At 40.1% G+C, this 15,538-nt stretch overlaps 1 protein-coding gene across 1 annotated transcript; it reads left to right on the top strand.

Annotated features, from left to right (window-relative positions):
• The first annotated feature begins 10,050 nt into the window (after nucleotides 1-10,050).
• Nucleotides 10,051-15,172, top strand: c4h1orf210 (chromosome 4 C1orf210 homolog). Its single transcript, XM_026346300.1, has 4 exons — nucleotides 10,051-10,240; nucleotides 12,966-13,499; nucleotides 13,607-13,801; nucleotides 14,342-15,172. The coding sequence occupies exons 2-4, from the start codon at nucleotides 13,448-13,450 to the stop codon at nucleotides 14,539-14,541; spliced, it is 447 nt and encodes a 148-aa protein (XP_026202085.1). The 5' UTR covers nucleotides 10,051-10,240; nucleotides 12,966-13,447; the 3' UTR covers nucleotides 14,542-15,172.
• Nucleotides 15,173-15,538: the final 366 nt, after the last annotated feature.

Here is a 15,538-nt window from a genome sequence, read left to right as displayed (position 1 = left end):
ACTTGGTCTGGGTGGGAAAGGAAGGAAGAGAGTCACCAGACAGCGGAGGACTGTTGGCGCGCCGGACCTCCCCAATCCGATTAATGTATTTATGAGTTTAAACTTTGTCACTTCTTGTTCTAACCACTATAGTTCTGGATCTATCTTATTGTCTAATTTTAGCAAAGAAAAGAAATTCCAGCGTGTTTATTATTTTTAAAACTCATTGTAGAACAGCATCAACTATATGTGTATACTTATGTTCTAAGATGTGTTCAGCACTAAAACTGTCACAGGAACATTTTAGTTTTTTGTTGTACATTGTTTTCTAGCAAAACATTACTGATTCTCATAGGGAAACTTTGAGCATCACGATTTGTGCTCATGTCAGTAATCTTTTAAAGTACAGCACATTGTTGGTGAACTAAACAATATATTTCATTAAAGTATGTCTCCTACATAGGGCTAGTCATAATAAGTGTGTACTAGACCACCAACCAAAGACTACCTTTTTTTAATATGCAATAGTGAGGTCAAAATGTACACTCTGCATGCCCCGGGACTGACATTGCATTTTATTGCTGCCCTTGATTTTCTTTCTAGATGCTTGCAGCAGCAGCTGGTATCATGTTTTGCCAAATGCAACAGCTTTGTTGTCTCACTTCAATGAGTTGGTTACAATCCTGCAGCTTTTATGGTTAACCTCCCCTCTCCCTCATCATTACACTCCGTCAACCTCAGGAAATTATGAACAATATGCTTGTTGTGTCTATTCAGGAATTTCTGCACCAATCTTTAAAAAGTGTTGCTCGACTTTGAAACATCTAGTAGAAACAACTGCACACGCCTTTTCTCATTTTCTCTGTAAAAACTGCCAGGCTTATTTGATGTTTTCTTTACATTTCCTTGCTGCTTCAGACAATCAACTTGAGGTTTACTCAACTTCTTATTGTTTGAGATTTCCTGTTTTTGATTTTAGGAGCTCAGTAGGTTTTCTTTTGCTTGCAAGTAATTTTCTATTGTAAGGGGGACACTTAAAAAACAAAGAATAAAATGAGTTGTTGCAAACTGTTGAAGTGGACAGAAGTGGACAAAATAGTTGGTATCCTTCCCTTAAAGAAAGAAAAATCCACAAAGTTAAATAACCTGAAAATGACTAAAAATGTACTCATGAAAATAAGACATTGCTTTTGAGTTGTTGTTGTTCAACAGAAGTTTAAAAAAATTAAATGAAACTTATTATTTTGTTGCACAACTTTTGTTGCCTTTCATTGCAAGCAAGTGATTTCTGTAACTCTCAGTGAGACTTCTGCACCTGTCCAGAGGTGTTTTGGCTCGCTCCTCACAAGCAAACTGCTCCAGCTGTCTCAGGTTTGAAGGGTGCCTTCTCCAAACCGCATGTTTCAGCTCTTTCCACACATGTTCAATATGGTTTAAATCAGGACTCGTACAAGGCCACTTTAGAATAGTCCGATGATTTGTCTTAGCCGTTCTTGGGAGAATTGTAGTTGTGGTTTGGGTCATTATCCTGTTGGAGGACCATGACCTGTGACAAAGAATGATCCTTTCCAGAATGCCTTGATATTCTTCAAATGAGCCTCGAATGTACTGTCTGATTTTTAGTTTTTAGTTACATTTTAATAAATTTTTATTTAATATTGCTTTTGTCAGTTTCAAGTTATTTCAGTGACCTTTGTGGGTTTTCTTTCTTTAAGAGAAGGGTGCCAATAATTTTGTCCATGTCTGTACATTTAGGTCATGACCTAAACTAAACCAAACTAAAAACCATATTCAGAGGAGAGAAGATGTCCCGTGTCTTGTTAGTTCAATTAACTGAAAAAGAAAAGAAAATCAAATCCAAACTGAAATGTGTCCACCCAGATGGTTTTGTTTTGTCTCCAAAGTTTCCATTTCCACTTTCACACTGAAGTCTGCATGGTCCCTTTGACCTGTTAGTGTGACCTCTTAAGCTCGGTAGCCAGAACCGCCTCTTTTAAAGATCATTTTGTTTCCTTTGCACACTCTTCAGATTAACCACATAAGGGCACAGATTTACCAATGAGAACAATGACAGTGACCTTTACAGAAAACAGGCTGCTAACTGTGAGCACAAGCTGTAAAATACCACAATAAACATCAAACTGTGCTGTTAATTGTGCACACTGTTATTTTCGAAGCATTCATCTGATGCTTATTGTATGTTGTGCAGAATTGTGCAGTCTATGTAACATTACTTTGGGAAAACAAACTAGAACAAGTGCAAGCAAAGAAGTGCAAAGACAGGGGACTGTATGTTGCAGACACTGCTTGGCAGAGCCTCTATAGGAAGCCAGAAGGGAAAAGACCAAAGGCTGGGTCAACACAGATGCATCAGCCTCTGGCTGCTCAAAGGCTGTAAGTAGCCAGAAACCAGAGGTGAATCCTTTTGTCATTGTTTGTTTATGTGCTTGAACAAATGTGTGTATGCTGTGTGTGACTGCACAGGAGTGGGAGATGTGTAACTGTATGCTGCATGCTGTAAAAGAAGACAGGACACTATTTGTGCATCCATATGTGTGTATATGAAGAAAATGATTCTGGTGGAAGATATGTCACTCGCTCCTCAGAAAGGAATCATTGTGCACAAAAGATTTTCTCATTTGACAGTAATTACTAAAACAGTGTTTGTTGTTCTAGTCATGGTAGCTTGCTTTCTGACACTTTCCGAGAAAGATACGGCTCAGCATGTCTCCTGACCAAGTTCAAAAAGCAAAATATTGCTTCCTCTGGTATAACAACGGTGCAACAAACAATATGTACTGTGGTGTTCGCAATGCCAAAGAAAGACAGATAGAAAGAAAGAAAGTGGTTGAGAGCACTTGTTGTTGAGTGAATTTAGGGGTACTAATTATTTCTTTCAATCATATAAATGTGAAATATGCTAATGACCTAAAAAGGCGCATGCATCTTTTAAATAAAGTACTTGTGTTATGTAGCTGTTGGTGTGAGGTACTAAGGTTTTCTGTAACTGTTTATATTGTCACTCTTATTCTTTCACAAACTCTGTGGTGAGAACTGGTGGTCAGCTGAAAGACTGTGGAGAAATGCCACCTAAACTGTGTGAAGCAGTAAATTTACAGCAGCACGCTCCCGGGCATGTTTTAGTGGTTTCTGACATTTTGTTGTGGTTGTAGTGGAGGACGTGGTGATAGCTAAGCTGAGGGTGTCTGGAAGTGAAACCGGCAACAGAGGCGGGAGGTCTTCTGAGACTTTGTGAGAAAGTTTGTATTAAATTCCCATTTCCCCTCATTGTGTGGTGAGCTGGCCCAGCGCCACACGCACTGATCCTGCCGGGTCCTGGGAGCCGCAGCGAGGGTGTCACTCACACCTCTCAGGATCACTACAATTACCCTTCAGCCCCGAATTCTTCTCCATCTGCACTTACAAACTCCATCTGACTTCCATCCCAACTTACCCCACATTGCCTGGGACCCTGCCGAAGCAGCACATAGACCTAAAGAAACATGACTCACGAGTAAATTTTTGCTTTAAGGCACGATTACATGAGTGTTTGCGAGGGAGCAACAGAGTGAATGAGATGATGAAAGACGCAAATGCAGATTCTTGAGATAGAGCATGTATGTGATTTACAAACCTCTGGCTTGCTGCGTCGGATTTCCCCAAAGATAAAGAGCTATCAGACCCTGATAATTCTCCAGCATTACTCTGACATTAGCAATAAGTGTCTGAATGTTTTCTAAAAGCCAGGAGCTTTTCAACACTACATGGTGACAAACTGACAGGTCTATAAACTATTATCTCAGCTACATTACCCGTTCAGTTCAGTGAACATAAGGCAGTCAGCCAATTATGTTCCAGGAGAGTTGAGTGGTGTCTGGCCTTCAAGTTTTAAAATAATAAACGTAGCGAGCTTCCCATTCTGCAAACATGCATATTCCCACGTGCCCTTGCCAACTCTTTCAGTGATCGGCGCAGGCACATTTAGTTGTAGTGAGTCCTACATATTGAAAGTTGTTCTACAAGGTTCTACTAACAAGATGTGTTGTGAGCATGTCTGCCCGCTGCTGACTACTGCATGTAGTTAAAAGCATCACAGTACCCAAGTGGTGCCCAAAAATGGACTATCATGCATTCCCTAACAGTATCAGAGCCTGCTGATTCAGAATTATCAGGCTCCATGATGATTTTTCTTTATTTGTGGAAAGATATTGAACCATCTTCTTGGCCAGAGGCCTGAAGACAGGAGTATCTTCAGCACAGAACAAATGAGATGCTGTTTTCCAACCTTTGCCACATGTTGCTTCCTTTTCTCTCCCTTATTTCCTGCCACTTTTCCACTTTATACTTTCTCACAAGAAGAACTGTCATCTGAGTAACCTTAAGGGGAAAATGCCTCCTACAGATGAATTTACACATCCAGTGATGGGAAATGATTTGACAGAGGATGAGAATATACAAAGTCAGCATGACCACAGGGTGAGCAGGATGTGTACAGCTGATAATTCACACGTGCCGGGGACGACATGCCATATCTTATTGTTTTTGAAGATGATATAGCCAGATTTTATAAATCAAGCACTTGCTGGCAGCCATCGCTCACCCCTCCCAAACCATCTTTGGGAGTGTACTGTACACCCTCCCAAATCAGGGTGTAACAAAGTGAGTTACTGAAAGGTTTTAGATCCTCATGACTCAGTTTAAACGTTCCCCATGGATGAAGCACTTCCCTACTTTCCCACCCATTTCCTCTAGCTCCACTACCAATCTCACCCCCACTACCACATGGCAAGTCAAGAAATGCCATCTACAGCCATTAATGTGCTGGTTAATCCATCCATCAGTCCATTACTTTAACCACCTTTCTTGTTAAGGTGGTGCTAGAGGAAATCCCAGCAGTCATTGAGTGAGAAGCAGGTACAGAGACAAACAAACAAACTCACTCACATTCACACCTACATTTACATTCACAGATTAACCTAACTGCAGGGCATTGAGCGCTGGGAGAACATACAGCAAACCTGACACAGAAATGCACCCGGCCAGCTGGTGCATTCAAACAACCATCACACCACAGTGTTGGTGGAGGTGCTCGTTAATATCAAGTCATAATATGAACATACTATCAGATGGCAACGATGGTTTTAATGAAAGCCTCCATCAAAATATTTTGGATTCTAGACTGACAATATTTTAGCTGCAGGAGAACTGACTACACATTACTAACAGTACAAATCTGAGGAATAGTTTACTGTAATGACTCAGAAAGTCTACGATGTTATCTGCATCACGGCTACACTGTAAAGCATCATAAACAAATTCAGTTAAATCCACTTACATTTATGTTTTTACCCATTTCAGAACTTAGAAACCTATAAAATAAACACTTAGAATCTTTCAAGGCTCTGTTTTTTTTAGTCAAAAGGAGAACTAACTCTATTTATTTAGATTTATAAAGCAAAAAGCACAAAAACTTTAACTAAACTTAAAGGGAGGTCACCTCTTGTTTCAATTGATTTTTTTTTATTAGTCAAAACCAGTGGTGCACCGGTGCAGTACAGACCTGCAGACGTCCTTAAAATCACTGCATCTCTCTGGCCCACTGTTTTTCTCAGCATCTGTTTTTCTGAGGTTGTGTAGTTCACGACCTATCTGCTCACTGTGACCTTTCCAATGATAGATTTTTATTAAGATTCATACAATATAGTTTATTTCTTTATCAAATCACCAAAGTGTGTCAAGCGTGTCAGTGCACGAGCCACTATGCACACATGGCCTGTGCACACACTCACACACTAACTGGGATGAAGCAACTTGTTCCTACACCACTCTTCCTGTCTATTCATCAGTCTCACACTGACCCATCACAAACTCCAGTGTCCCAGTTTGCCTACTGGGGTGAGACTGGGGCACTGGCAATGGGGTTAGGGTGATTTGGGTCCATCACCAGATAGAGAGGAGGGTGACCCAGTCTGACACCAAACAAACCCTCCATGTAGCCAGGGATGTTGATGGATGTTGATTTTTTGCCAACTGTTGACCTCACATAGGTAGATGTACAGTATTCACAGACCCACAACCCACTAATGGTGTTATGGAAAGCTTCTGGATCAGACTAAGGAAGGCCTAATCATAACAGCATGTAGTCAACCATTAGGCCTAATGTAATTTAAAAAAAAAAAAAAAAAAGCACTGAGGTTCTCTCCATTACAGAATCGTGGACACGATTTCTGACAGAAGACGTAACTAAATAAAAAAACTGAAAATGGACAGAAGTAATATTTTCCAGAACAGGAGAAACAGTTTAACAATATTTGTGTTGTAATCATTGTGAATGTCATGCAAACTTGAGGAACCTGAAACGTGTTTTGCATATCAGCTCTCTAAAGAATAAGGTTTTGTAAAAACACACATTTCAGTCCATCTGTCTCTGGTTTGGTCGCAGTTACCAACTCAGCTTATTGTGGTGAAACTGCTTTTATGACATTAGACAGAAGACACAAATTTTAAAATCTACATTTTCTGTCAAAGCAGCCAAATTATCAAATGAAAGCAGTTATTGGCACGAAAATACGCTGATGCTTTATTCCTGACTTATCTTGTTAGTCATTGTTGGAAGCTGACGATGGAGCAGCTGTTTTTATTCCTTGCTATTATCTATTGTTTTTACTGAGTTAGCACTGCAAATCACAATTACAGACAGAATATCTGTCTCTTTGGAACATGGGTATCAAGGAAATTGTGGAAAGGGAGTGGTTCTGAATGTAGCCAACATATCCCTTGAATATTGTAGGTGGTTTCAAGGAAGTAGAATAACACCCTGGGAGAGCTGCACAGAAAAGCAGAGATTTTGTGCAAATGTGCCTTGAGAATTGAGTACAATTCAACAATGTGTGTGGAAATGACATTAGGCGATGTGTTAAAATAATAGAATGGGTCACAGAATACTTTGAGAGCTTAAGAAAGACATAAAGCTAGACAAACACAGAAAGACAGAGAGAAAGAGAGAGAGAGAGCAATGGAGATGGATGAGTTGTTGTTGCTTGTACACAGAGTCCAGAGAACTTGAGCCCAATTCAGGAAGAGGTACTGCTGCTGGAGGCTGATATGCGTGTGAAGGAAGTGGAGGGAGCGCAGGGGCAGGAATCACCCTACAGGCAGGAAAAGGCCTGTGGAGGTGATGGCGGGGGTGGAGGGTCCCGGCTCCTGTCTGATAGCTGTTTGCTCAACACACACAAACACACACACACACACACACACTCTCTCTCTCACACACACTTGCAGCTTTGCAGGGCACAGATTCTCGTTCGAGAGACCCAGCAAGCGAGAGCTTGGATGTTGATGTGCATGCCTGCGCCCGCACTTAGGAAATTGGTTAAAAGACTTTTCTTTTATCAAAAACAGTGTTGCCATGAATACAATAGCTGCCAAGTGCAAGCCTTGGTAGGAAATCCACTTTTCATTGCACATCTGCTTTTGTGAGAGAAGAAATTAAAACTAGATCCATGGCACTCCCAAATGTGTTTTTGGGAGTGCCGTGTCGTTTTAGATAGAAACTTCTTTATAAAGGGCTCATCATAAAAAACAAACACTTTAACTGTTTTATATCACTATAGATAACTAGTGTGAGACTGAAAGCGTTTTCTGCACTGACCACAATAAATAGCTTATTATTCTAAGCTTTCTTGTGGCTTCATCAGCCAGCAACTAAATATGTGTATTATTTATGGACCACTAAATAGTTTCTCCACTATATACACAGAATAGACACCTTACGCGGATAAACCAGAAACAGTAGTAGTAGTAAGACTGTCATTCTGTGTCATTATTACCACCATGAGACATTTAAAACACAAATTCCTCACTGAATCACTACGATCACTGCTGCACTCTCACTTTTCACATAAATATTCCTTCACTGAGGGATTATTTTGTTTTATTATTTTTACATGAATCTCCTAAAAGTTACCACATCTACAGTATCTATAGGGGTATAACATAGTGAGCCACTGACATTTTTAATGCAGCTCTGTCTTTACAACTCCACAGAGTGTGTTCGTGCAGCGATTTCTGCATTTGTCAGAGCACTTTCAGAGCATGTTCACATGACCATGACATCCAAAGCAAACAGAAAGGTAATAGAAACTACTGATTAACACACCATTAGGATGAATTATTTTCCTGACAGAGGAAGCATTCAGGCAATTACACAGGGACATTAACGTATTTGATAGACAATGAAAGAATATGTACAAATCCAGCCTGTTATACTTCACACTGATTTACCTTAAAGAGGAAAAAAATGGAAAACAACACCCCCAACATTGAATGACGAAACGGAAAGACTGATACTTTAATTAATTAATTTCTCCTCTTTCTTTAATTACAGTATGGTATTACAGCTGTGAGATGCAGCAAGAGCCCAAGACAAACAAATACAGACTTTTCCTGCTTCATGCTAGTTCCACTGAGGTGTATAATGTTACACCGCTGAGCATATATATTCAGGAAACTGGTAGATTAGATTAAAGCTCTGCGTTGAAACTGGGCCATCACTAGAGCAGATTGAAGGATACGAAGGAGAAAAGGACATTAAGGTCTATTTAAGTGTGCAGAAGCATATTTTACACAGAATCAAAATTAGATCCCAGATAATGAATGTCGCATTTAATATAAAACTCATTACAAGATGCGTAGATAGCCTTAGTTACATCATTATAATTCTGATGGAAGCCACATGGACTCACTAAACCAACAAAAATGCACTGCTATCACCTCATAAAATTAACATTTAAGTGGTTGCAGATCAAAACTGTGGCAGCGTGGGATGTTTTAAGAGCCAAGTCCAAAAACAACATAAATAAATTAAGTAAACAAATAAAAAAATCCAGGTCTTAATGGCCTGTGGAAGGCTTGTTTGTCCTCCAGTCTCACTGTCCATTGTTATGTACAATGTGACACGTGTTGTTATTTCCGCCCACTCTTAAAAGACTTTGCAAAGAGTTCCCATCTTCTCCACAGAATGGGTTGTGACCTCAGACCTTCACCACTTCACTGAGAGGACAGTAAACATCCCATGGTAGCAAAAGTGGGGAAAGCCCCACGGTCTCTTCTAGATAAGAAGGGAACTCTGATGTGTTCAGTGACCCTGATCTTATGCTTGCCTAATGTAAATAGACTGAAGACATTACCGTGACGTTAAATATACTGTAAACTGAGCAGCCACGACACCGAAACCACTTTTCTTTTCAAATGATCATCAGGTTTTACTGAAGATACCGAATATTGATATATATAATGGCACTGACTATCATAGTCCCAGAGTCAGCGAAGAACAAACAATCCCTACTATCAATGCTCAGAAACCCCTCCTATTTTTTTAGGCTGATGCTGAGTTATCATTTTACCATCCCAGTCCCATCCTCATCCCTGCCATCTGCCCCAAGACACACAGCTGAAGCATCCTGGAACATACAGAGTAAGGGTGGGACGGAAAGAGGACAAGTACGGGAGAAAGATGTAAAGATGCAGTGTGCAGGCGAGTGGCCGGGAAGTGGCCCTATTGTTTTCAGGGTCACCTCGCTTTTCCTTTCTGGTCCACCAGGGGTTTGTTCTCCCTCCTCAGGCTGCATGTCTTAAATAAACAGAAATCCTTGTTGTCACAAATGGTATCTTGTCTGATTTCCTGTCACATCTGGAAAGACCAAGACAAAGGTTCTACATTTAACAAAGTCTTAGCATAGCATCACTACGCTTACAGTCACATAAACACACATGCACGCATTTACACAACAGCAAAATCTACGCAAAGCAGATATCAAACAGCTCATTTGATTACTCGCTGGAACCACATCTACACTAACAGAACACCTATTTGCAAAAAAGCGAGTTTAACTGGTTGCTGACAGTTTCACTTGTGCACGGTGCTGGCTACAATATAAAATAGGACATGTTGAAGTTCTATTACCACTTCCTGGTTTGGCACCTCTCACTGACAACATTGACTCTGACAGGTCTGCTGTGTGATTGGACAAAGAGGAGTAATAGTAGGCGGGAGGGAGCACACCTTAGTTACCAAGTTATCCATTAACTTGTCCTTCTGGGAAGTGGCTGCATGGTAACATCTCGTTTAACCTTTGCACAACATTTCTCCATTTTATGGTGAAAAGCAAACGAGAATGTAGCACTGAGTGGAAGTATGAACGTGGACATGGTGTAGGTAAAATTGTTGAATCCACAGGGACCTACACAGACAGGTGACCAGGTAAGACTTGAAATGAACAAATGAGAGAGCGTTAACAGAATCTGTTTTACTCTGTGTAAGAATCATGTGATTGTTTTGACTTACACATAAAGTTACTAAAATGTGGGTTGAAATGGGACAAGAATGTACAAGTGTAATAAAGACAAATCTTAGATTCATAGCTCTACCACTGGTTTTCACAATAAAAGCAGGACTGTGTGAAGACGGGTGTCAGTAAGATCTCCAACACTGTACTTGACAGACTTATAAAATGAAAACGTGCTATAATGGTAAAAAACTACGTCGCAGCTGCTGAAGGCCATTCTTCCTCAGAACAGCAAAGACACAAACAAAGTGTTTACACTCAAAACTTGGACTCTGCTGTTTCCTGCACCTGTTAGGGCAAAATGGCACAGTAATTACACACATTTGTTATCTGTTGTTATGCTCACATCTTTAACAGCGCTGCCCTAATAGTGAGAAATACTGACTCTCCTATAGACGTTTGCCACTTGTTGTTTTCACTCCAAACAGTCAAGATACAGGTTATTCAGTGTGCTGCTGCTTTAATAGCTGTTCCTGGACGTAGTTTTGACTCATTGTGCCACTGTGGTTTCTCTGTTGACACTGTGATTAGTCCATGGCTGAAATGCATAAGCCAAACATGACATTTGAGGGCAGCTAGACTCTTATGACCTTGCTTCAATTAACCTTAAAGGGAAAATAACAAAAGTACAATACATGAATGATTATACAGAGGTTTAGTTTTCCCAGCAAGGATTATCTCAAAGTCACAGACTCAGAGAACTTGATTTACAGTGCAAGTTAAATAATCGTGCTCATAAACAATATCTCTGCCAGCTGTTTTTTAACTTGCTGCTCTACCTTACACCATTAACCCTGACAAACAATTGCACAGTCTGACTCCTCCACACATTACTAAAGCAAGACAAAAATACAGAACTTGGCAGTGGAATAAGCGGGAAGCTTGCACGCTGCTTTGTGGCTTGTTGGGGTGAAGGTCAATTAGAGGACGGCTCTGTTTTTATCTGTGATTATCTGTGCAGCAGGGAAGGGAGAGATGCTTTCATGTTATTTTATTTAGATTTGTATTTAAGCTCAAACTCTTTTTTTTTTACAGAGGTTGACATTAAACACTGCACACAAAGACTGTAAAGAAAAAATAATATTCAATCGCAGATACGTGCAGAAAGATGCAAATGTAGCTTCTTACACATCCACACACAAATACAAACAAATGTACAGTGGAGGTGTGCAGTTCACAAACACTGCTGCATCTGACACACACTGCAGATTTCTAGCTGCCAGACTTCTCCTCTGTAGCTCTCCCAGCCTTGTGCTGCTTGGTGTGTATATTTGGTTGTGTTTTGCGTATGTGAGTACAGAACAGGAAGAGATAAAGGCAGCCCTGCCGGTGTGTTTACAGCCAACACTGCTGAAGAGAATAGCTGTAAAAGATGAAGAGGAAGAGGCCTAATGGCTGGCACTAAGTAGCCAGACCCCTCTTGCTGTGAAAGATCCCCTCAGAGCCAAGAAAGTGAGCGAGAGGCCTTCATTTCAAAAGCAAGAAATAGATTAATAGATAAGCATAGGTTCAAAAAGGCCATAGACATCTAGTTCCTCCAAGTAATGGTGATAGAACTGTGGCGTGCTTAGGTGTCAGTAAGCTTTATTTTTGTTACTTTAATACTTTTATCCAAGTAAAACTACACACTTGCAAATTTGTATTTTTACTTTTGACGAGAAAAATGCACTAGACAATAAGCAGGAATTGAGAAAATAAATATTTTATATGACTTTAAAAGTACGACTTGGAACATCACTAGATTAATAAACAGTGTATGTCACAGAACAGAACTCTCCCTCTCTGCAGCTCTACTGTAAACACAGAGAGGTTGTGCATGCAAATACAACACCTAGCAAATGTGCAAATAGCTGTACACAGTTCCCCACTGTTCAAAGCACAAAATACTGTTGATGGCAGGATTATATTTGCATTCTGAATATCAGGTTTTACTCACATAGATCAGCAGGTGAAAAGTGCAGAGTACTGGAATCCATGATATAATTCAGTGTGGACAATCTAAATATACAGTAGGTAAAGGTGAAAATCAGGGCTGTTTGTATAAATGCTGGCTTCTTATGTCTTTTCTTTCTCACAAAAAAATGGTACATGTGTTGTTTGTTTAAAAGAAAAAAAAAAAGATATCTGGAAATTTTTCTTTTATTGTCCTTTGAAAATCATTACGCATGTGGAAGCTGTACTGTATAGTAGGAAGCCGTGAAACATACTTGATCAAATTCTTTCACACACTCATCACACACATACGTTAGTGCCAGCCAGACCAACGGAGGAAAGTCCTACAGTAATGTGGGACTTCCTGTTTGCAAGACACTTTTCCTGTTGTGATGATATCCGCCTGAGCTCATACTCAGTTACAATTGATTTGATTTAAGGGATCAAAGCAGCGTCTCCTATTTGTGACACTTTCAGTCTTCATAGACTTCATAGAGTCATTTGTTTGTTTGTGAAAATATCTTATGAATTATATATTTACTGGCACAAAGAGCCACAAAACACGTGGGATATGGAGGCATGGCTCTAACAACTGATATCTCATCTTCTTGCAAGAAGTGTGTACAATGAGAAGTAAAATAGAATGATAGTAAAATGAAAATATTCATAATGATCTAATTTTCTATTTGCTCCCCACTTTCTCTAAAGCCTCATTTCACTGGAGCAGGAGTAACTTTCATGTGTTCCTGACCTGACACGGCCCTGTCACTCACCCTTGCCACCTAGTGGAGCTCCAAAGGCTCATCTTCCCGGTCAACAGAAATCATCCAGACGACTACCTCCCTCATCTGGGGAGATGGTTTCTGTGCAACACTTTCCTCAGATCCCATTTCAATTTAACCCACTGAAGACAATCTAACACCAACCAGCTTGGGCATTAACATCCCTTCCCAGAAGGGATCAAGAGTCTGCTGGATATTTTATACAGAAGGACTCTAAACAAGCAGGCCAAAAAAATTAATAAAAGAAACTGTGCTTTGACTGAAATGTGTGATATACTTCCATGATCTATGGTTTCACGCTAGAGTTAATGGTGCGCCAAAGAAAGACACAGACATCATACAGCAAAAAGCTAATTGAGCCACACAGGAGAAGCCACTGCCCAAAAGAGACTGCACACAAAAAGCCAGATGGAGCTATCATCAAATGGCACAATCTCTACTCCAACATCACCACACAACGGTAAGAATTCAGTCAAATCATAAAATCAAATAAACACAATCGACCCATCATCACAATGTCCTGGCAGTGATTTTAAAGTGACTGACAGATGCTGACCTTTCTTACAGACACTTTGACAAGCCAGAAAAGCAGATATACCAGTCACAACTGGGAGTTCCTGGTGGCTGTCCTGGTCACAGCCATCTCTGTTTCCCTTCTCATCACACTTCTGGCTAAATGCCACGTGGTCCGACGCTACCTGGCAAGCTACAGGCACACACGGCTGAGGGAGACAGACACAGTCAGCCAGCATGACCCATCAGGTTTGTTTTAATCATTACATTTTAAACAGTCTCTCAGTATTAATGAGACACCTTACATGTGTAGGGACTGTAGCACCAATATACTGTGGAATAAATATCACAATGCAGAAAAAAATTGACTTATTGACAGCAATTAGCATCAGCTGTATGATTAATTTTCACATAATTGAGTTCATTGAGTTTACTCTGTTGGCTGCAGGTGAACTTTTCTGTCTCACTGCTCTCATCATTGTGAACAGCTCTTTTAAATTATTTTTAAATGCTTTGAAAATCTAACTTTTTGCTGCTTGCTTAGCATCAAATGAGAGATAGATATAGTTAGTGACTAGCTGACCACGAACAAAATTGAGCATTTAGCAGTTGTGTTAGCACCAAATAGTTGTAGTGTATACAGTGTTGTCTGACTATGCATGAAAAAATGCTGTCTTAAATTTAAATTTAAACTTTGAATAATCACATTAATCCCGTTCACTTGAGTTACCTTTAACTAATGTTTGGTCCTATTGCAGTAAAACTCTCTGTTTTTATCGTTGCTTCCAGTCCTGGAGGTGGAATTTGCCATGCAGGGTGGACGTGGAATAAACCCGTACAGTCTCCCTCCAGTAAGCGAGGAGGACGATGACGGCTTCATTGAGGACAACTACATCCCGGCCAGTGAGAGAGCGAGAGCCGAGAGGGCAGCAGAGACAATGGAGGACATAGAGGAAGAGCTAGATGAGATTGAATTTACTATTGCATAGTAGGAGGGTCTGTACATTTCCCCAAGCTGTATAAAACCCACCAATCCCACTCCTACCTTTTCTTTTTGTAAACTGAATATTACAGATAGAATAAGCACATGGAAAATATTGAAATGCAAATACTAGAAAGTAAGAGTGTCTGAATTTTAGGGCAACACAGAATCACTTAATGACTGCTGGACATTTTTGGCTGAGTTGAGTCAATTTCATAACTCGAGTCATGCAAAGCATCTCACACTTTGGGGTGTTTCGGCAGTGACACATAGGCAAACATGTAAATAAGTATCTATGAATCTATGAATAATTCAAAACCAATATGTGCTGTGATTAAAAAGCTTATACAACTGTTCAGGATTTTAAAATATAGACTGACAGGACACTAAGTCATAAAGGGGCACAGTAAACACGGTTATATGAAAGCTTTTAGAAGTATAATTTACTTTCCCTAAAAGCATAGTGAAATGTTGTTACTGAATCACAATGCATTGTGAGTTTTTTAAATGAGAGTAAATATACAGTAGCTCTGCAGGAAAAGAAGCACTGCTGCAGGATGATGTAGAGCAGTTAAGGTGTAAATAGTGTGATCTCAATAAAATGTGAGTGAACTAGTGTCACGCCTAGAATCAACAAACTCACCTTTCTGTTTAAACTTTGCTTTACACTGCTATCAGCAACAGTAATTAGGCCTGACACTGTGTCTCGACAAGAGGCCTGGAGCGTTTGGCTCCTCTGAGACCATCCAGCTGATGAAAGCGGTCTGACAGGTCTGTGTGAAGCTGTCAGGCGAGGAGCTCCTACCCGGAAACACAGTCAGGAGAGTTCACACAGATGAGCAGCAGTGAAAGAGGAACAGATGCGGACCTACCTTCAAAATAAAAGTGCAGGGGAGGACATCTGTAGTAAAGTACATGAAGTAAAGTAAATGCGTAAAAGTTCAGCATTTATAAGTTATTATAAGAATATTTCTTCCATACAGTACATATGCAGACTGACTTCA

Source organism: Anabas testudineus, chromosome 4 (assembly GCF_900324465.2).
Source record: "Anabas testudineus chromosome 4, fAnaTes1.2, whole genome shotgun sequence".
Lineage (NCBI taxonomy): Eukaryota > Metazoa > Chordata > Actinopteri > Anabantiformes > Anabantidae > Anabas > Anabas testudineus.
This window is presented reverse-complemented; position numbering and strand designations above follow the sequence as displayed.

What these genes read in the sequence shown, in the direction of transcription:
- c4h1orf210 (XM_026346300.1), top strand. Translation starts at nt 13,448, where the DNA reads ATGGAGCTATCATCAAATGGCACAATCTCTACTCCAACATCACCACAC. An exon ending in TCCAACATCACCACACAACG is followed by an intron (nt 13,500 to 13,606) that starts GTAAGAATTCAG and finishes CCTTTCTTACAG; the next exon opens with ACACTTTGACAAGCCAGAAA. An exon ending in CAGCCAGCATGACCCATCAG is followed by an intron (nt 13,802 to 14,341) that starts GTTTGTTTTAAT and finishes CGTTGCTTCCAG; the next exon opens with TCCTGGAGGTGGAATTTGCC.